The sequence below is a fragment of the Hibiscus syriacus genome, unplaced genomic scaffold (genome assembly GCF_006381635.1).
Source record: "Hibiscus syriacus cultivar Baekdansim isolate YM2019G1 unplaced genomic scaffold, ASM638163v2 tig00110584_pilon, whole genome shotgun sequence".
NCBI classification, from domain to species: domain Eukaryota; kingdom Viridiplantae; phylum Streptophyta; class Magnoliopsida; order Malvales; family Malvaceae; genus Hibiscus; species Hibiscus syriacus.
This window is the reverse complement of record NW_024062792.1, coordinates 3,190,007-3,212,706: the sequence shown is the minus strand read 5'-3', so window position 1 is coordinate 3,212,706 and position 22,700 is coordinate 3,190,007. Positions and strand designations below refer to the sequence as shown.

At 33.8% G+C, this 22,700-nt stretch overlaps 2 protein-coding genes across 2 annotated transcripts; both read left to right on the top strand.

Moving 5' to 3' along the window:
* The first annotated feature begins 3,410 nt into the window (after positions 1-3,410).
* Positions 3,411-12,768, top strand: LOC120133711. The gene is made up of 12 exons (XM_039150235.1): positions 3,411-3,782; positions 6,098-6,370; positions 7,029-7,109; positions 7,580-7,717; positions 8,364-8,474; positions 8,573-8,623; positions 8,741-8,841; positions 8,968-9,061; positions 11,764-11,895; positions 11,981-12,230; positions 12,352-12,430; positions 12,679-12,768. Exons 1-11 carry the CDS (start codon positions 3,714-3,716, stop codon positions 12,387-12,389), a joined length of 1,338 nt encoding a protein of 445 aa, XP_039006166.1. The 5' UTR covers positions 3,411-3,713; the 3' UTR covers positions 12,390-12,430; positions 12,679-12,768.
* Positions 12,499-22,581, top strand: LOC120133694. Its single transcript, XM_039150225.1, has 18 exons — positions 12,499-12,529; positions 12,679-12,770; positions 12,872-12,955; positions 13,420-13,494; positions 13,624-13,671; positions 14,758-14,865; positions 15,068-15,093; positions 15,240-15,389; positions 15,750-19,240; positions 19,340-19,416; positions 19,626-19,706; positions 19,883-19,954; positions 20,031-20,133; positions 20,255-20,309; positions 20,539-20,667; positions 20,766-20,883; positions 21,208-21,287; positions 21,950-22,581. Exons 1-18 carry the CDS (start codon positions 12,499-12,501, stop codon positions 22,359-22,361), a joined length of 5,232 nt encoding a protein of 1,743 aa, XP_039006156.1. The 3' UTR covers positions 22,362-22,581.
* Positions 22,582-22,700: the final 119 nt, after the last annotated feature.

Below are 22,700 nucleotides of genomic sequence, written 5' to 3'. Positions count from 1 at the left end.
AAGAATGATGAATTTCTTCATCTTTTCTAGCAGCTTCACTTGAGTTCTTCCAAGGTAAGAAAACATTTTTTTCAATTTTTGAGTCAATTTCTTTGGAATTTGAGTTATGCCATGAAATAGAAAAGTGATCTACGCGAAAAACGCTATCATTTGGTACCAATATTTCTTTCTAATCTTGCTAGATTTCAAAGATCCCAAATCTAAGGGTTTATGTTCATAAATGGATTTATGAAATTGATGATAAATCTTGATGATTTAGAGGTTATAGATTCATTTTCAGGCTTGATTTATGGTTAAAACATGTTAAATCTTCCTAGAAATTATGTAAAATTCGGCCAAAAGAGGAAATTGTAGAACTTTGTGTTCTGATGGGATTTGATTAGGGATTTGATTGTGTATATGTTAAAAGGTTGATTGAAAGTTGATTTCATGCTTGAATTGAATCAAAATCGAGCGGAATCATGAAAACATAGTTTTAAAGGATAAAATATTCGATCATGATGTATTTGAGTGAGAAAAATTATGGAAAAGTTATATAAGCTCTGGAAATGATGTAGGAAGTATTCAACAGGCCTTAGAAAAATTAGGGGACCATTCTATAATTTTTGAAAAGATGGGGGACTAATTTGGTAATTTTAGAAAAGTTGTGAATGGTTGTATAGTTGTCTAATAGTTTATGTAATATGCTGAAAATTGCTGTTTTGGGATTAAAATGAGCGTTTTGATGTGAAATATGACCATTTTGGAAGTTTGAAAAGATTGGTGATTTAAGTATAACATTTACATAGTTGGAGTGCTTAAAGGTAATTGTACCTTTGTAAAAGTAATTGGTTGGTAATAATTCCATTACTGAAATTTATGGAATTTTTTGTATTTAAAATTTAAGTGATAAAATGGTGAATGTCCATTTTGTGTAAATTGGAAAAGTTGGTGCCAATATTAAAAGGAATTATTAAGTGTTAAGTATTTTGATATAAAATGAGCTTCAAGTATATTATGGATTTTATTTTGGGGATGTGTTTATGTTAGTACAATAGTAACATATATATCGTTATGAAATTGTGATTTGTATAGATCATGATTGATTTGTGACTAAGACAAGTCAAGTATAAAAGGGTTATTGTGGATTACAGTAAGGAACATCTTTTAGATATATAAAGTGTCAAGGTGAGTGCAATTTAATTTGTATTATTGAAAAAACATTGTCTTGCGATGAGCAAGTGACGGAGTTACTATGGTAAGAAGTGACTCCTAAAATGTTATTTGATTTGTGATGCATGCATAACATTATATATGGATGTTTTATACATCATTGGGTAGGATTTTTTATAAGTCTAATTTCCATATTGGAATGCATGATTCCATAAGTACAAGCATGTGATTGATATGATGCTTATGTGTGCATGAGTACATGAAAGTGTGTATATGTCTCATATGTTATTATATGTGACATGATTTACATGATTACATGTATGTGCGATATGTGATACTGAACTACATGAATATATGAGAATATGATATCAGTTGTGTGATATGTTTGACATGTTATTTTATGTGACATGATTGATGTGAGCATATGAGAATAAAATATGAGATATGTGGATCTAATATATATGAATACATTCATATATGAGCAAGATATGACATACATGTTTATATAAACACATGAGAAATGATATAAGCTATATGATACAATCTACATGATTACATGTACATGTGATATATGTGATATGATATGAACCTATGTGATATGGGTTATATGAAAAGGGATATATGAGATCATACAAGAATGATACAAGTGATGTGAACTGTTATAAATGATAATGCTCATGTTATGTGATATGAGAGCTAGTGGTATAGTTGACATGCCAAGAGTCGAGGGTTACATATGTCCTTCGGGACATAGATGACATCCTTCGGGATGATAGGTCCTTCAGGACATATACGAGATCCTTCGGGATAATTTTATATGCCTTAGTGGGAATTTATACGAGCTGTGGTGACAGCATATGTGCACAACCTCAGTGTACTCACATACCTTGAGTTCTCAATACTGTACATGGGCTAATACATGAGATTATAAAAGATATCAGTATTGTATATGGTCCTACAAAAGTTATCAAAAGTATACATGGGCTAATACATGGGCTATTAAAGAGATAACATAAATACAATGTATGTGATGTATATGCTTTGTTATATGAAGTATATTACATGATTTATATGCAATAATGTGCATATTACTTGGTGAAATGTATTATATGATATGTTACAAATGTTAAGTATAATATGAAATGTTTTAAATGGGTTAAGGATAATGATAGAGATCATGATAATGATGTTGATGTTGATAATTATGGCGTATGTGCATATATGCATTTTGTTATATGAAATGTTCTATAGTTTCTATTATATGCTTTATATGCCTCACTAAGTCAATGACTTAGCGTGTGATTAATTCACACGTAGGTTCTGAGAAGAGGAAGAATGATAAAAGTTATGCAAGACAGGTTAGTTTCTCCTTTCCAAAGATCAGATCAGAAAATAATTGAATGGTATGTATTTTGTAATACTGATTGTGTCGGCATGTAACTAAAGCTTTAAACTGCTTATGCACTAATAAGTTTTATAAACTGTTTTGAGATAATTTATGTAAATTATTCAGTCGTGTTTAGTAAAAGTTTAAAATTATTCACTATTTCGTACAAGTAAATGTTTTGAAAAGTCAATGTGACACCTCGGACTCGTATCCGGGTAGGGTAAGGGTTGGGGGTGATATATTAGTAGTGTTAGAAATAAAATAAAGTAAAAGTTAGGAGTTAGGGGTTAGTAATGTTAACATTGTAACTGTGACCGTAATAATGTGGATCGTATCTCGAAACGTATCACTGTGAGGTCATATGATGATTCGAATACAAAAAAAATAAAAGTTAGTGGTTAGTTGTTAGGATTTAGAAAAGTCAGTAAATAAAATAATAAAAGGGTCCGGATCATAATAATGCATGTCATACTCCAGATCGGGTCACCATAAGATCAAATCGAACATATTTATATTAAACAAGCAACAAATGATTAAAATGAGAAGCATGAAAATTAAAGCATCAAAATCAAAACATATGAAAAACACGAAAGCAATGACCATTCTATAAAAATAAGTCTAAAGCTAGGGGACTTGTCCGTGCTTTTACCCTAGACTTATCATCCTAAGCTACTAATAGAGACTAAGATGAAAAATAGATGAGTGAGGACCTCAAAATTTTCAAAATAAAACAACTCATGGGATTGGGTGACTAATATGTAAAAATGCTACAAACTATGAGGAACTATTACGAATTAAACCATAAACTCCTATAAATACCTAATTATAAATTAACCCTAACCTAAACTCTCCTTAAGCCTTTAGGCACCTCCTCTCTTTGTACTATTTCACTCTCATTTCCCTCTCTTCTCCCTTGCCCGACCGAGGGTCCTCAAAGGACCAAACTTCCACCGGCCACTCTGCTCTCCGACATCCACTAAAAAGCTCAAAGAGGCAAATCGACAACCAACCCTCCGAAACGCCTAACTTTCTTCCTTTAAACCTTAACCTAGCCTCCTAACACCCAAAGACCATGCTCTATGCTGTAGATCGACCATGAACTAGTGCTCCCACCACCATCAACGGTGGTCGGGCAAACCAAAGCTAACCAAGACCTAAAATCAAGGCAAACGACATGTGCACCTTCCCGGACAGCAACGACTCCGACAAAGACCTAGTTCCGAAGAGGCTATGTTCGACTCAGGTAAATGACTAGATCCTGTTTTTTTACTTTATTTTTTCGAATTATGAAAATTGAAAAAAAGACTGTTGTGTTTTCGTTTTTGAAAATCCAATACTTTTTGAGGAATGGTTCTATTGCTTTCATTCGTTTCCTCCTTTTGTTTTTACATTGTTTGGGGTTTTAAAGAACCCAATCTTGTTACCAGAATAGAAAAATAAATCTAAGGGTCTGTTTGTTTGGTTGCAATTGGTTTTCTGAAAAATGAATTACTGAAATTTGAATTACAGGAAAATGAATTACTGGAATTTGAATTCTGGAAAATAAATTACATTTCTGGAAAACGTTTTCAGGAAAATATTTTCCATAAAATGAATTACTTTTTTCTGAAAAACATCTAGAAAACGTTTTATGATGTTTGGAAGATGTTATTTAAACTTTTTTTTTCCACTAGTTGATGAGTTTTTTAAAAATTATTTATTACAAATATTAAATACAATAAATAATATTATTTATCATAAAACTTAATATTATTATTAAAATATTAAAATAATTTATATTATTAATATTATTTTTATAATTGTAATAAAAATATTAATATTGGTATTTTAGTGAAATAAAAATATTATAAATTATATTAATTATTTATTAAAGTAATAGTGTTATGTTATATTTTAAAAATATTAATTAGTATTTTAAATATCGTTATTAAAATATTATTAGATTAAATAAATATATAAATATATTTCATTATTAAATATATAAAAATTTTTATTATATATTTATTAAAATAAAAATATAATATCTTATATTATTATAATATATTTATTATTTTATTATAATATTAAAAGTATAATATTATTATTATAAATATTAATAAATATATTTTAAATATTTTAATAATTATATTTTGATGAAATGATATTAAAATATTATTAATATTAAATTCATAAAATAAAATTATTTTGAGTATTTATTATTTGAAGTGAAAAGTTCGGAAAATGACTTACGGAAAATCAGACCGTAAGTCATTTTTTAGAAAACACAAAGAAAATTATGTTGACCAGAAAAATGAATTACATTAACCAACCAATTTTCCTCCAACCAAACACTGAAAAATATTTTCCAGAAAACAAATTACGTAAAACAAATACGAAAAAATATTTTTCGAAAAATGAATTACATGAAACAAACATGAAATTTCGAGGAAAACCAATTATGTAATTCATTTTACAGCAAACAAACAGATCCTAAAACTTTTTTCTTGTTTCTTGGCCGAAAACGGTAATGGAGAGAGGTTCGGCTCAATGATCGGCGGCGCGGCTCGAAGTGTGGGAGTGCTATCAGCTGCGGCATGGCTCGGCTAGGGGAGGCTATCCGACGACTGGTACAAAAAGGGAGAACATTAGGGTTTCAAAATGTAATGGGCTTGGTGGGCTTTGTAAATTTTTTGTCTAATAATAATAATAATAATATTTTTTTGGGCTATTTTTACTTATTATTAATAATAATAATAATAATAATAGTAATAATAATAATAATCGGAAAGGGTGATTACACCACGAAAAGAAAAAAGGTCAAAAATAGACCATATATATTGTTAACCTCGTAAAAAAAGCTAGTTAAATTTTATATTTTGAAGATTATGAATCTCTAATATATTTACAGCTAAAAATTACTTAAAACTAATGTACATGATACCAAAATCAGCCTCCAATATTTATTAAAATGATTATTTTGGTCTCTAATATTTCATTTTGAAGTAAAAATATCTATTTGTGGATGGAAATTGTTTGTTAACAAACAATTAACGCTTTAATATAGAGGTCGTTTTACCGTAAAATGAAATATCGAGGGTCAAAATGTTATAAAAAAATAAGGGTCAAAATGATCATTTAATCAAAATTTAGAGATTTTTTATCCTAAAATAAAATATTAAGATCAAAATAACCAAAATAACCTTTTTAATAAATACTGAGGACTAATTTTAACTGTATACCGAACTAATGGAACAAAGGCAGCAAATACAAAAAACCATACATAAAGCTCAAAGTTATATTATGAAAAGCCGAAATCATAAAGGTCAATCCGCCAAACCTAAATACCAAATTTCAAATGCTAAGCCCAAAACTAAAACATAGATAAAGCCGTAGAGATCATAAAGCTTAGAGAACTATATACATGAATTATTAAGCCCAAAATGACCAAAAAGTTCAAGAGGCAAATTTGACTGAAGAAATCGAATAGGTCCCAATTCCCAAATGTATCGTTTCTCCCATAAAAAACTCATCTCTGTCGTTTGTCCAATTAAGCTGAGGAGATGATTTCTGTGTGTCTAGAGGAAAAACAGGCACCTTTCTCAAATTGAAAACACAGGAAGCTCTAATAGGGAAGAAGAGGGAAAAAAGGGTGCTTTTGGGAGCTTAGGAAGAGATTTGAAAGAAAAAATGGAGATAGAATTGGAGCCGAGGGTGAAGCCATTGAGTTACAAAGTGAAAGCAACATCTCGAGAGTCGCCTTCTCAGAAAGCCTCTCACTTACTCGACACCGACCTCAGGACTCATTGGTCCACTGCTACCAATACTAAGGAATGGATCTTGCTTGAGCTTGATGTAAGTAACATGATATATCTTTTTTATTTCCTTTTTTGTATTAACATGTGGAAAACATCTCTGGGTTTTTGTTTTCCTATCCATTTACGTTCATTTTTTGGGTTCTTTTACTTAATTTTGGTTATTTGTCCTATTTTGTTAAGGTTTGATATTTTTGGGGGGAGGGGCTATGTCTGTTTATTGTTTTATTTTGGCAATTGAATGATTTTTTACATAATTTCCCCTTGTTTTGAATATAAATATGAAGCCTGTTAGTTTAACAAACGTGTGCGTTTTGAACATCAGTTTTTTAACCGGAGGAATGATTGAAGGAGCAAGCTAGAAGTTCTACCAAATATTATGTAGATTTCTGTTTTTGATAAAATTGTGAAATTAGGGCACCATGAATATAATTGCGTGTATCCTTCTAGGATCTGAACTGTGATAATTTCATATAAGCTCATTTATGCTTTTGTTTCTCTTTGTTTCCTCCAAATTGGAGTTCTGAACTCCATTTACGTGATGAAGATGAGATATTTACCAATTACTACTGTGTGTAAACTTTTTTCCAATTGAGTTTCTTGATAGATTCTTGTTTGCCTCTGGTTTTTATTAGCATATATTGTTCAGATTTTCTAGTAATGCCTGAAAGATTTTTTTCCTCTTTATTTCCTCACAGGAACCTTGCCTATTGTCACATATTCGGATCTATAACAAATCCGTGCTTGAATGGGAGATAGCTGTTGGCTTACGCTATAAGGTTAGGTCCTCAATTAATTGTCATTTATTTTTGACTTCCTTTGGTCTAATTTGATTATTAAGTTGAAAATTTATCTGAAGATCCACTTTATTTTTTTTTATCTGTTTACAACATTTTTTATTCAGCAAAATGTGAAGGTAATTCTAAATGTCTATAGATTTTGCCAACTGGTATCTTTACTTATTGCTGTGTGATGTTTGGATATGCTAAGTTTTAGTTTTACGCTAAGCATCTTGCATAGATTTCTGTTCATCAGTAAAACTAATCCTAATTTTAAAGGTTCTTGGTGCTAGTCCTTCAAGTGTCATCTTGTTTTACCCGGAATAGTCTAATTATGCATAGAAATGACTTGCATTCTTGCACCTTTATTTGTTATATCTATTACCATGTATTATTTTTCTTGGGATCGGTGATTCTAAACTGCAATTTATGTCTAATAGTTTTATTGTATTGCCGGGTTTTCTTTACAGCCTGAGACATTTGTAAAAGTTCGACCACGCTGTGAAGCACCTCGCCGTGATATGATGTATCCTATGAACTACACTCCATGCCGATATGTACGAATATCTTGTTTACGAGGAAACCCAATCGCAATTTTTTTTATTCAGGTAACAGCTATATAGTTATTTCAATTACTACGTTGAACATCAATAATTTTGTGGTCTTTCCTTTCAAGGGGAAAAGGAAAATTAATGGGTGTGTTCCCTAACTGTTTCATGGTTAGCAATGGCCTGATAAATTATTAGTTACACAACAAAACCATTTTTCCATTCTAATCTTTCTGTTGGATCCTATGAACATGAGTTGTAGAAATTGGTGTATCCGAAGTACGACGCCTGTGATCCAGCACATATTAGGACATATGTACTGGGCCAAGATCCTCCTATCATGAAACCTAAGAAAATTGAACATACCCTTTGTCGGGTAACGAGTGTGATCCTACTAAAAGAACATGTCATTCTCACAAATGGATCATTTGGCTTAGAGAACCTGGATATATATCTTTAGAGGACCAAGGCTCCAGTAATAAATTCTTAAAATTATGCGGCCTGGCATTGTAGCAAGAGAGAAATTGTGAAAATGAGCAAAAATGACATTCTTATTTGAATAATAAGTTCCTGTACAAGTACTGTTTGGTGGTCACAGAAATACTAATTTCTTCTATTTTCCTTCGCAGTCTACATTTTTTAATTGATGATTTTGATAAATGTAAAAGTACTTATCATTTAAATCTTATTATATCTTACCCTGTAGTTGATTGGGATATCAGTGACTGGTCTTGAGCCAGAATTTCAACCAGTTGTTAATCACCTATTACCGTACATCATGTCAAACAAACAAGATGCTCATGATATGTATCTTCAGGTGAGCATCTTAAAACTATTGCCTGTAATGCTCCTCAGTTTGCTGCCTTGATTGTCATGTTTCTTTCTTCACTGCTTCTGATGCTCATTAGTTTGTAGTTGCTTCAAGACATGACGAATCGGTTACATGTGTTCCTTCCCCATCTTGAGGTACATTTTCTTCTTATTTGATCTGTATCTATCCTTTCTTTCTTTTTGTTCGTGTTGGTTTTCTGGTAAGTCCTCTGCCATTGCTTTTTCATTCTGAGCATATTTGTTGTTTTGCAGGCAGACTTCGCCGGTTTTTTAGATGGTGCTGATTCCAATTTACGTTTTCTGGCAATGCTTGCTGGTCCTTTTTATCCAATACTTAACATAGTGAATGAAAGGTAGATTTATACAGCCTTTTTTGCTTGTAAATTGGAAGCTTCTTCAATAAATTTTTTTACTATGGTTTAGACTATCTGGTGACTTTTTTATTTAAGTTTATGCTCCATGGTCTAATTATGCTGCAGAGATACTGCCAGATCTACATGCATCATTGCTGATTCTGAAGTTCCTAGAAATACTCAGTCATTGTCATCATTGACTATTTCCTCTAATTTTGAGGTATCTCATTTTCAATTGTTGTACATCATCTTTCTTTTTCATTGCAGTGGTTTGCCTTTGATTCACTAAGCATGATTATCTCTCATGGAAGTTGCGTTAATTTTCATTTTTATTTGTTTGATGGAATGACTTAGATATTCTTTATACTTCTAAAACAGTTTCTATATATTTCCTTAAGGGTTCTGGTTTCTATTTTTCTTAAAAGAAATATACAAATTTTAAATGGCAAGAGAGCTTGGAAGAGACAACACATGGGATTATATATGGCTTTTTGAAATGGAGAATAATGACTAGAAGTGTGAATTTACCTTCCAACCTGCGTTGCAAATTTTTTGTAGTGCTTCTTGAGTGCTGCTATATGGTGCTGATTGCTGGATTGTTAGAAAATAATATATATTAAGGGTTTATCAGCAAATGGGTGAAGGTGGCTCCTTAGTTTTAAAAAACGAGCCTAAAGTGCAAAGCGCTTATGGGCGCATAAAAAAACGCCTCTAAAGTTAGAGGCAAAACGAGATACAGGAAGACTTCCAAGGCACTCGCTTTTAAAGCTTTTCGGGGGAGGCGCCAAGCGCACTGCTTCAGCCGCTGTTATGCCCCTCACATTTTCTGTTCTTTCTTTATAGAGTAAAGATAAGATCTAATATAATAAATTAATATAATAAACATTATACTGCCGCCTATGCCCCTCACCCTTCTTTATAGAAAAAAAGCATTTAATATATAGGTAAATAAGAAATATATAACTACTTTTATATTTATTCAATAATAATTTTTATAGTTATAATTAATTTTTATAATTAGAATATTATATAATTATAATATTAATAAAATTTATTTACATAATTAATATTTTCATCTAAATTTTTATTAATATACTCATATTCTTATATCAACTTTAAAAATAAATCATTATTAATTCAATATAAAATATTAACTAAATAAAAAATTGTATAACATTTTTAAATAAAATAATAAGAGATTTCAGAATTTTACTATAAGGTTATAATTATAATTAATTATTATATTCACATATTATAAAATAATTAATTTAATTCAGAAATCAAAATACACCACTAACATTATTTTATACATGAAATTCTTCATACTTCAACATACAATCATTAATTATTATAGTGTAACCCTAACTTTGTGCTAAAGTGTTTTGGAAATTAGCAATGGTGAAGCAACATAGTGTGGGGAGGAGATTAAGTGTTTCAGGAGTGAATCAGTGGATAATAGGTGTGGATATGTTCCAAAATTGATTTATAAAATATTTAGTAAAAAAAGTGTGCCTCACCTATGAAAGGCGCATGCCTTCTACGAAAGTCGTGCACCTTTGCCTTGTGCATCGATGCGCCTTGCGCCTTTTAAAACCAAGGATGGCTCCAATTTCTGATGATATAAGAGTTTTAACATATATGGTTTGATGACATGCATCATAGCCCTAAGGATCCAATGTGATAAAGGAATGATTAAAACAAGCCAAATGAATTTAGTATGGCGGGTTGTGTGTAGACCAATTACTGTAAGTGAGTTGATGTTTATTTATTTTTAATAATTAGCTTAAAGAATTCATATAGCTTTAAATTGGTTTGAGGGGAGCCATATAATAAAGTCCTACTATTTTGAGATTGTGAATTTGTTATGGTCCCGACTAATGGATCGAGTCACCGAGCGATGTTTCACTGGGTTCTTTCCATGATTTTTACTTCTTCCACAACTATGACCTATGATTAACAAACGGAACTCGTCGATGGGAATTTTAGACCTTAGACTCGTTTAGAGAAAATCTTAGACCTTAAAAATTTTAAATAAAATCTGACATATTTTATTGATGCTAATGAGCCTCTTTAAATAGAGGTTACATTCCTTGTTTGAATAAAAGTCTTACTAAGCAAGCAATCCTATTAAGGAAAGGCTTCTTAGAATATAAATTACTAATAAATAGGATTTTCAAATAATAACAAACTTCTAATAATAATAATAAACTGATTTTAACAAAATAAAAATTGACGCCTTTAAACTTATATTGCAAGCAAATCTTGCGGACGTCGCTCGGAGGTGCAGTCCACGAATGCATCTGTAACAGAATTGTTGTTATATTTCATATCAGCTCATTTTAAGTTTTGAACTTTTGATATATCTCATTTCCTTAAATTATATTTTCTGGAGGTACTTGTGCATGATTCTGATATTTCTATGTATAATTCTTAATTTATCAGCCTTACAACTTCTATATCTAGCGTTATCCAAGTTAAAGATGTTCCCCTATGTTTGAGTCGTTGGTTAAGGAGATAGTGTCTATGGTAGCTGACTGGAATGTTATTATGAAGCATGTTTTGAGATGTGAGTTTGTGAGGCTGACGAGCTAGCAAAGTTAGGGATTGGGCATTGATTGTATTGTCTTTCTGGTTTTTTTTGGGAATAGTGCTACTGTTTTAGGCTTGTTCTCTAAAATTACTTGGGTCTGTGTAATTTGGAGATTTTTATTATGGAATAAAATTCTGAGGTACACTTTTCCTCCTTCCAATGTCCATTGAAATACATCAGTATTTCGGTGGTTATGAAGGGGGTTTTTAATGAGACCTCCCTCTTTTATCAAAAAATAAATAAAAAATAATGCAATAATGCATACATTTCTCTATTCTCATAGATATGAGTAACAGAAAACTAATGTATCTTTTCCTTCTTTGCATGGGAAGCCAAGGAGATCTCGTAATACATCATCTATTGTGTTATCAACTTCCAGTTCTGTCGTGTTTCGTCCAGATGCAATTTTTTTGCTGTTGAGAAAAGCATATAAAGATGATAATCTAGGAACTGTTTGCAGAATGGTAATGCACCCACTTGCCTTTTAACTTGTTAACGATGTTTCAGCTCAATAATGATATGCTTAATTAAAGGTACTTATGTCTTCAGGCTTGTAGAATGCTTCAGAAGCTTATAGAACCTGTTACAGCAGCAGAAGAATCAAACCCTTTGACTGAAGTTACACCAGTTTTGGATGAGTCATCAAAATCAGAGTTACATAATCCTCTTCACATGTATGATTACTCAAAATTATTTGGGGAAGAATTCCGGTTGATGGATGATCACTGGGACACTAGAATTCTTAATGTCTTGGATGTGGGAGCTGTGGAAGAAGGGATTTTACATGTTCTCTATGCTTGTGCATCACAGGTCAATTACAGTTTCAGGATATGATATTTTTTAAGGATTATTTTACTTGCTATGTTAATTTTTCTCATCTGGATCTATGAATATATATTTTCACTTTGTATGAATTACAGCCTCAGCTCTGCAGCAAATTAGCAGACAGTACTTCTGACTTTTGGTCTGCGTTACCACTCGTACAAGCATTGCTTCCAGGTAGACTGACTAAATCCATATCAGCTTTTATGAAGGTCATAACTTTAGTTAGATGATGAATTTGGCTAATGAGCCAATATTGCATCTTCATAAAAATTGGTAATTACTTCTATTTGCAGCAAAAATATGTCATCAAACATTTTTAAGATGGTAATGACCATCTTGGATTGAATTTCATGAACCTGTTATATTGAATGTATTTGCTTTTTTCCCTCTCTGTTTGGCATTGATCCTTTGCGGTATTGCAGCACTTCGTCCTGTTGTAAGCAGTCATTCTGATTATGTTGATGATACTTTTTCTCAGTGGAAACAGCCTTTTATTCAACAAGCTCTCTCACAGGTTGCTGTTGCTCTTTATTTAAATCTGTTTTTGGAAGCCAAAAAGAAAAATGAAAATAGCGTGTTGATGATGGTTTCTATTTCCGTGCTTTCTGATTGCAGATTGTTGTGACAGCATCTTCTTCATTGTACAATCCACTTCTTCAAGCCTGTGCCGGCTACTTATCTTCATACTCACCATCTCATGTATATAAATTTATGTTCATTTAATTATCCCAGTAGCAGCTATTAGCTTCTATAGCTCATATTTTTTCTTTATCTTGACTGAAGTATTCACATTATCATGATCTTTCTCTTTCCTTGACATACAAAACTTGCACTAACTCGTGTGATATAGAAATGGGTTGAATGCACTACAAATATTGTGTAACAATATATGTAACCATAAGAAAGAAATCCTGACAGCTTACCTTTCAAGTTAGAATTTCACATGCCAAGCACAATTTTTGTGGTAAATATGTTGACTCGGGAACCAACTATGCATGTGATACTGATCAAAATGTGATCTATTTATAATATCTTGTAGGAGTTATGCCCCTTTGATTTTGTTTTCTCCCTATGCAAGTAAAAACCTCCCTGTATCTCAAAACTTAGGTTTCATAATATTTTTGTACTAAAAAAAATCTGTTTGACCTCAACTTCTTCTACAGGCTATGGCTGCATGTATTCTTATTGATCTATGTTGTGGCGTGCTAGCCCCTTGGATACCTCAGGTCATTGCAAAGGTTGGTCTGAAGCATTTCTTCCTAGTATAAACTATGGTTGGTGATGCATCACTGATTGCCATGTCAGTTTATACTGTTCTTTAGATAAAAATTTATTTTTCTCTATGTTTTGGAACTTAATGGTTGCAGGTTGATTTAACTGTAGAACTCATTGAGGACCTTCTGGGCATAATCCAGGTATTATTACTAATATTTGAAAAAAGAAGTGAAAAATGGAATTCAAATATAGGTAATGAGATTTCTATGCAGGTGTTTGTATGAGAATAAAATTTAGGCCAAGTAGAATTATATGAAAGGTCTTTACAGTTTATAACTATGCATGTTATGCAGTAAATTGCTGGTGTACTTACACATGTCATTCCTTTGCTTGAGAATTAAATCAAATGTAAAATTCATAAAGATCTTTGTGTTTAAAAATTTTGAAGATATCCAATACATAGTAGTTTTGAAACAATTTATTTTGAGGAAAACACATTTCACTCCTCAGTATGTTAGTAGTATTTTTGCTTCAAATTTTTTTTGAGCTCAGAATGCAGATTGGTTCATCCGGCTTAAATGCTAAAAAATTATGGCATCAAGCAATATCTGGGTTGTGGTATGCTAAGTTTAACATATTAAGTTGTTTATATGCGTATTTTGGTTGGGGATATGTGATGCTTGCAACTGGTGCATTCCCATAAGACCAGTGGCCCAATTTGATGGCCAAATATTGAACAATAAAACTCATCCTCAACCAAAATATGAATTAATTGGATTTCTATTTTTTTTATTTTTATTTTTTTACGTATTATGGTCAATCAGTTTACTTGTCCCTTTGGGCAAACAGCAAACCCTTCATGCCACAAAATAAGATAACCCATAGCTAAGGCATGCATCATAATTGCATCTCAGGGAGAATACTCATGAATATAAGATGCCCAGAAATCTTGCTAATTGCGATTTATATGAGAGGCCTTATTTCAAAGACAGGCATCTCCAACCGTTTGATCATTTGGTCTTCAATCTATGCTTAACGTAGTGTTACCTGGAATTTTATGGTATTTGTTTCTTGTTTATTGTTCTGTTCACGTAATCAAAGTGGTGGTTCATTAGTTTTAGTTATGACCGGGCCTATTGATAAAGGGGAGTGTTAAGTAGTTTGACTCAGCCATATGTTTCTTTTTCTGCATGTACCACGCAATGAATTTTTTCTTGCAGAAATCGTTTTGTTCATTTCTCTTATGTAATGCAGTTGTTTTATTTCTCTTTCAAATCTCTTGCCAGGGAGCCCGTAACTCATCAGCTCATGCTTGCGCCCATGCTCGTGCTGCACTTAAGTACATACTGCTAGGTCTTTCTGGTCACATGGATGATATACTAGGGAAATATAAGGTATTAGATCATCCTTTTCTTTCTGTTCATATGTGTATATGTTATTTTATTTGTGGAAACTGCCCAATTTCTATATGCAAGGAACAGACTTACCACCATTGAATAATACTTCTAGGAGAAAATAATTGATTCAGTCTGGTTTAACTTCTAGGAGAAAATAATTGATTCATTCTGGTTTACCATTTAATACAATATTCTGTAGTGGAAATGGTGGAGCGTTTTCAGGAAGTAAAGCACAGAATAATTGATTTTATTGTCATAACTCATGTTAACTGTGTTATTATTCATATTTCAGAAAGTGAAGCACGAAATTCTCTTTCTTGTGGAAATGCTAGAGCCTTTTCTTGATCCTGCTATATATATACTTCAACAAGCAAAATCGCCTTTTGCAACATATTTGCCTTTCCGGAGAAGCAAGAGCAAGCTTGTCATATTGCCCTCAACATCATCCATTCAGCGACTCGGAAACCAGCTGTTCTTCCTTCTTTGGAATCTGAATGGAGGTGTCAATCAGTGCCCCCAAGGTATCTCATACTGTCATTTTATTGGTATACAATTATTTGTTCTTATAGTATTTTGGCGGGAAAGGTTATCTTGATGTTTGAACTTCTGTAACTTATTAGCGTTGCATCAGGAAATAATTTGGAAAAATGACCTATGATATATACTAGAGATTGATAATTTGCATCTTTTATAGTATTAGCAATTGCGAATTTGTGGAAATGTTCAGATCATTGCCTGCTTGGAAAACATGATTTTTCCTATATTTCCTTGAAAATTGAATAACTTCTCTGTATGTCTTTCAACCAAGATATAGCTGAATTCAGGATGTATGTTAGTTTGACTATTTACATAGTGATGGGTATTTTCAATTGTCAATGCAGTGTCCTCCTCTCAATATTGGAGCCCCGCATACAATTACCTCCAGATATTGACATGTGCAAATCTCCCATTTCTAAAGATGTTGAGTATGAATCCTCGAATGTTTCATGTGTCCAACATTTTGACTCTGATGGCAAGACAGAAGTGCCTGATACAGTCAGCAAGATGGATGTTTTAGAAGATGCTAGTCTTCTTTTTGCTCCTTCAGAACTTCGGAGTATCAATCTGACTAATGTTAGTAGTGGTCCTAAAGAAAACATCCTTGAATTAAACCAATCAGAGTTAAACTCAGAACAGAAAGACATTGAGAAAGAATATTCTAATCAATTTCTAAACAGTTTAGTTTTAGATTCTGGTTTCACTGCAGAATATTACAATTTGCAAGCAGACTATTTTCAGCTCATGAACTTCAGGGACTGTGAGCTTAAGGTATCTGAATTTGAGCGGTTGGCTTTGGATTTACACTCACAGCATGAGGTTTCCACTGAAAGCCATGATGCCGCTATAGATGCTTTGCTCTTGGCTGCAGAATGCTATGTCAATCCTTCCTTTGTGATCTCTCTTAAAGCCAGTTCCAATATCATGAATCAGATGAGCCTTAGTCGGGTTAAAATTCCAAAAGTTTTTGAAATTTCAGAGCTTAGAAGGGTTTGTACTAAGAATAAAAATAATTTGCAAACAATAGCTCATCTTGAAAAGAATAGAGACAAGGTTGTCCTTAAGATACTGCTTGAAGCTGCTGAATTAGACAGGAAATATCATCTGAAGTTGTCTGATGGAGATGATTGTCGAAGTTACTCTGCAGAATCTGATGAGCAGCTCATTGAAATGTATCCCTTTGATATACAGGCAATGGATGCTGTCACCTTGGTTAGACAAAATCAAGCCTTATTGTGCAATTTCTTGATTAAGAGGTTGCAGGGAGAACAACATTCTTTGCTTGAAATTCTCTTACATTGTCTTGTGTTTCTGTTGCACTCGGCCACTAAGCTATACTGTACCCCTTATGAGGTGATTGATATTATATTGAAATCAGGTAACTACCTTAATGGGATGTTAACATCCTTGTATTGTCAGCTCAAAGAAGGCAAGTGCCAACAGAATCCTGAAAAGGTACGTGGAATGCAACGTCGCTGGATACTGCTGCAAAGATTGGTAATTGCTTCAAGTGGTGCCGGTGTTGCATCAGATTTTTCTGTCAATATCAATAATGGTTTCCGCCAAGGGAATTTGATTCCTCCTTCAGCCTGGATGCAGAAAATATCCACATTTTCTCATTCTACTTCCCCTCTTGTTCGCTTCCTTGGCTGGATGGCAGTATCTCGAAATGCAAAACAATTCATAAAGGAGCGCCTTTTCCTAACTTCAGACATGTCAGAACTGGCATATTTACTCAATATATTCGCAGATGAGCTTGCAGTTGTAGATAAATGTGTTTATCCTAATTATGAAGATCGAAAGATTGAACAATGTGGTGGTAAACAAGTTTCTCCAACCTCTAATGGCTTTGAGGTTACTGATGGGCAGCATGGAGATCAATCTTTCCATGCCATATACCCTGATCTCTGTAAATTCTTTCCAAATATGAAAAAGCAATTTGAAGCATTTGGGGAAATCATTTTGGAAGCCGTTGGGTTGCAGCTTAAATCACTACCTACTGCTGTTGTGCCTGATATTTTGTGCTGGTTTTCTGATTTGTGTTCATGGCCATTTTTTCAAGAGGACCAAGCTACTTCACAGAGTTCTCATCATTTGAAGGGCTATGTTGCGAAGAATGCCAAAGCAATAATTCTCTACATACTAGAAGCCGTTGCTGTGGAGCACATGGAAGCTCTGGTGCCTGAGATACCAAGAGTGGTGCAAGTTCTGATATCCCTTTGTAAAGCCTCGTATTGTGATGTGTCTTTCCTTGATTCTGTATTACATCTGTTAAAGCCAATTATCACCTATTCGTTGCATAGGGTGTCGGATGAGGAGCAACTATTGGTTGGTGATTCTTGTCACAATTTCGAGTCTTTATGCTTTGATGAGCTTTTTAGTAACATCAGACAAAGAAATGAGAATGATGACAGTTCTGTTGCAAAAGTATTCAGCAGGGCACTGACAATTTTCATACTGGCTTCTGTATTTCCAGACTTATCCTTCCAACGTAGAAGAGAAATATTGCAATCATTAACATTGTGGGCTGATTTTACTGCTTTTGAGCCAACTACTACTTTTTATGACTACCTCTGTGCTTTTAACAGTATCATGGGAAGCTGCAAAGTTTTCTTACTTCAAAATTTAAAGGTATCTAATTTTATTCCTCTTCAGTTGCCTGACTCAGACTCCAGGACTCTTAGCGAAAGTGGCTCAGAATCTTTCTCATGGTTTCTTAATGATGTATTACCTTGTTCCACTCCAAATGAAACTTCAGAGAAGCTGGAAAGTAACAACACTGATGCTGTTGTCTTGAATGAAAAAGAGTACCATCTATCTGGAGAGGAAATAAAGGAGTTCACAAAAGACTTAGAGGGTCTTGTTCCTAAGCTTTATCCAACTATTGAGAAATGTTGGTCTCTTCATCTTCAGCTTGCAAAGAAGTTAACTATTACATTGGCACAGTGTTTTATATACTCCAGATGCTTGTCTTCAATTGCTCCGACAATTCATAATGCTGAAGGGGATAACAATGAAAATCCTTTGCCTTCTAAAGTAGTTGACAGGTTGCCAGCTCAGTGGAAAACAGGTCTTGAAGGTCTTGCTGGAATGATTTTGATGCTCCAAGAAAATGCTTGCTGGCAAGTTGCGGCTGTGATGCTTGATTGCCTTCTTGGCGTGCCCCTTAGTTTTCCACTTGATGATGTTATCAATCCTATTTGTATTGCGTTAAAAGACTTCTGTTGCAAGGCACCAAAAATCTCTTGGCGTTTGCAAACTGATAAATGGTTGCCAATATTATCCTTAAGAGGCATCCATAATCTTCATGAAAGTGATATTCCTCCTCTAGTTAATCTCTATGTTACAATGTTGGGTCACCCTGAACCTGAGCAACAGTTCACAGCGCTTCAGCACTTGGGTAGATTGATAGGACAAGATTTATATGGTGGGAAAATGCTGCAGTCTTCAAACTTTTACAATCGGTTAGTTTTGCCAGGTTCAATTCATCATATTCCTGAAAAGATACTGTCACTTTTGGTCTCTAGTACATGGGGTCAGGTAGCTGTTCTGGTGTCATCGAATGCATCATTATCCTTGAGGGCTTGTGCAATGGCACTTCTTGTGGATTTTATTCCATTTGTTGATAGGCCCCAGTTGCAATCCTTCCTTGCAGCAGCGGATAGTCTTTTATATGGCTTAGGCAGGCTCGTTTATCCTATTTGTGAGGGACAATTACTTAAACTTTCATTGGCACTTATTATTAGTGCTTGTCTATACTCTCCAGCTGAAGATATTTCTTTGATCCCTCAAAAAGTTTGGGAAAATATTGAGACTTTAGGCTTTTCCAAAGCTGGTATGTACTCAAGTCATTTTGTTTGTATAAATTTAGCTTAAACGAAAAGAAAATTTTAAGTTCATCATAATCATTTTCTTACTGGTGTCCCTTCTACAGAATACAGGCTTCCAGATCTTGAAAAGCAGGCATGCCGGGTCTTGTGTAGATTGAGAAATGGAGATGACGATAAAGAGGTATGTTTTAGTACAATTGCAAAGAGATATAGGACATGATATGGTACTTGGCTGCTAGCAAGAAAAATATTTTTTTTTATATGCTAATACTTGTACCAATATATGTATGTTTTTCTAAATGAAATCTTTATATATTGGCCCACAAAATATATGCTTATTCACTTGTAACATTTGTTATAATAATAAACTGGCCTACTCTATCTGTGAAGGTCCTGAAAGAAGTGCTCTCCTCAAGTTGCGCAAAACAACTTGACCCTGAATTTGGAAGCACCCGAGAGTCAATTCTTCAGGTAACCGTGATTATGATCCTGATGATTTTTTCGAGATTGAAGGCTTTCACTGTAAGGGGAAAGGGGGGGAGGGTGGAGAAAAGATATTCCAATTATGTAGAAAATAAATTGTTGCTTCCTTATCCTTTTTCCTCGTCATAACCTTATCTATAACTATTATCATTTATTTATGACAGGTCCTTGCTAATCTAACTTCTGTTAAGTCATACTTTGATATATTCGAAAAGAAAATGGACGAAGAGACTATGGTAAGCTGGATAACCATTTTGCTCTTTCCCACCCTTCTCATTTCCAGATACCATTATTTAATTTCATATGCTACAGGAACTAGAGGAGGCTGAAATGGAATTGGAGATTATTCAAAAAGAACCTGCACTGCAAGAATCATTGGAAGCTTCTAAGGGCAACCAGCTTCCACGTCTTGCCAGTAATATTTCTTTTCTTAATATGTCCTTCGTCATTCCTTTCTCCCCTTTTACAAGTAACATAATTATAATATAGCCCCCTGATGCTGTTATTTATCACGCAATTTTATCTTTTTCTCCCAGCTCCTGTGAAAGATGAAAACCGGCTTCAACAGATCAAGGAGTGCATTCATTCCTTGTAAGTACCTCTTCTACTTTGAAAGCTCTATGTTCACAAAACGAAAATACAATAAAAGATGGTGATTTTTTTGCTTCATTTTCACCTGCTAATCTAGATTCATTTTATTTCTTTTCTCGACTTTACAAATTCAAACTTCATTTCACATGCACTGCTCAATGACTTTGCTCACTTAAGTTGGAAGACATTTTGTATTTTTATAATCTTAATTTTGATCTGATTCTGTCAGAGAAAAGAACAAAATTCAAGAAGATATAGTAGCTCGCAGGCAACAGAAACTTCGATTGAGACATGCTCGTAAAAAGTATCTGGAAGAGGCAACTTTGCGAGAAGCTGAGCTTTTGCAAGAACTTGATAGGTTTTGCTTGTGTAGCTCTTTCCAGATGTTGAAATGATATAATTTTAGAGTAAACATGTCTACAACAGTTGCTAACAACTTTGTCATTTGTATGCCAGGGAAAGAACAGCTGAAGCTGAAAAAGAGATTGAAAGACAGCGTTTGCTAGAACTTGAACGTGCTAAAACAAGGGAACTACGACACAATCTGGATATGGAAAAGGAGAGGCAAACACAGGCATGGCACGATTTATTATAATTCGGCTTTATAGGAACTTTATTGAGTATATCTGTTTTGTGCCTTGCAACTTATTAGTGTTCTGCTCAAAATGGCTTTATTATCTCTTAAATACAGCTTTCCTCTGTTTTCTTTCTGTTAAATTTCAAAGAACCACTGTCATGTTCAATGGATGCCTTTGCATATCACATGTTCACACAATGTGATGGATTATCTACCTTTCGTTCTTCCTATTCTTTTCTACATATGCATGATTCGGATTACCATGCGACTTAAACTGGAAGTACTGGAGAATCAATTTGTCTTTTGGCTTGTCAAATGCAGAGAGAACTTCAACGAGAATTGGAGCAGGCCGAATCTGGACTAAGATCTTCAAGACGTGACTTGCCTTCATCTCATAGTAGGTATGGCTATTTTCATCCTTTACAAACTGATCATAAATTCTGGACTTTTCCCCCCTGCAGGCCAAGTCTTCATTCATACAGCATTACTTTCTTGCAAAGTAACTTACTAATTTGCTTTCGAAAATACTTGCACATTATTTGCTATTCATAAGCTACGGTTATATGGCTTGAAGAATTTGGCAAACTTTATCTGTAACATCATAATTGTTCGCTCGATTAAAGTAGGACACGTCTTTCTAGGTGCAGCCTGCTTGATTTTGTCTTCTTTGAATTGCAGATGAGACCTACATTACTTGGATTCTTCTTTTTCTTAAAGAACCCATGTTCAATACATATCCGGACATGGGATTTGACATTTCAAAGATCCTCCATATATATGGAAAAACTAGAAAAAAAAAAATATGAGATGTTTTAAGCATTTCATATCGGATTTTAAAAAAAAAGTTCGCAGCTAGTATTTCTATGCTAATTTAAGAATAAGGGGTTTTATGTTTATGCGTGTGCTTGATATGATTTCTGTGATTATGATGCTTATTAACCATTAGCTTTTATTTTTTTCTTTTAACAATGTTAACATGTGCTTTAATACAGCATTATTAACACTGCATGCTACTTGCGACATTGCTAATGCATCGTCGGTTACCTAACGTTTGCATCTACAGTAGGCCACGAGATAGGTACCGAGAGAGGGAAAATGGAAGATCGAGTAATGAAGGAAGCACACGAACTAGTAGCAGTCTACAATCCGAAACCACATCAATGGCTGCAATGCCAACAGTTGTCCTGTCTGGATCACGATCATTTTCTGGCCAGGCCCCCACTATTTTACAGTCACGTGACCGCGCAGATGATTGTGGCAGCGGTTATGAAGAAATTTTCGACGGAAGCAAGGACTCGGGAGACGCAGCCAGCGTCGGTGACCTAGAGTTGGCATCTTCATTTGATGGAGGGCAGCCTGGTGGTTTCGGGTCATCCCAAAGGCACGGATCCAGAGGGATCAAGTCCAGGAAGGCATTAGAGAGGCGAGAGAGGGATGGTCGACGCGAGAGCAAGTGGGAGAGAAAACATTATTGACCTACTTGCCTGGGAAATGGCAAGGCTTATTTACATAGGAGGAGATTTACAGGCTGCTATTGTTGAATCCTGAGGTGGTTCTGGTTCATGTTGTACCTGTGCTTGAAAATATGTAAAATATTGTTGTGGCTTCTGCCCCCATTGACCATATATATTTCGTCAATGATGAAATGAATGGTATTTAAACATTTCACAGATAGGGGCATTATTAATATTTTTGTCAAAATATGCTACTCCTTTGTATCTGAATATTTCTGGAATTTTCAATGTATTATATAGCTTTACTATGCTCAAATCATCCTCGAATATGTCTATTTCATTGACATCTTAAATCTCAAG

Coding starts and splice junctions, on each gene's coding strand:
- LOC120133711 (XM_039150235.1), top strand. CDS start 3,714: ATGTGCACCTTCCCGGACAGCAACGACTCCGACAAAGACCTAGTTCCG. Junction 8,624..8,740: donor TGTTCCTTCCCCATCTTGAG/GTACATTTTCTT, acceptor GTTGTTTTGCAG/GCAGACTTCGCCGGTTTTTT. Junction 8,842..8,967: donor CTTAACATAGTGAATGAAAG/GTAGATTTATAC, acceptor ATTATGCTGCAG/AGATACTGCCAGATCTACAT.
- LOC120133694 (XM_039150225.1), top strand. CDS start 12,499: ATGAGCCAATATTGCATCTTCATAAAAATTG. Junction 12,530..12,678: donor TTGCATCTTCATAAAAATTG/GTAATTACTTCT, acceptor GCGGTATTGCAG/CACTTCGTCCTGTTGTAAGC. Junction 14,866..15,067: donor ATATACTAGGGAAATATAAG/GTATTAGATCAT, acceptor AATATTCTGTAG/TGGAAATGGTGGAGCGTTTT.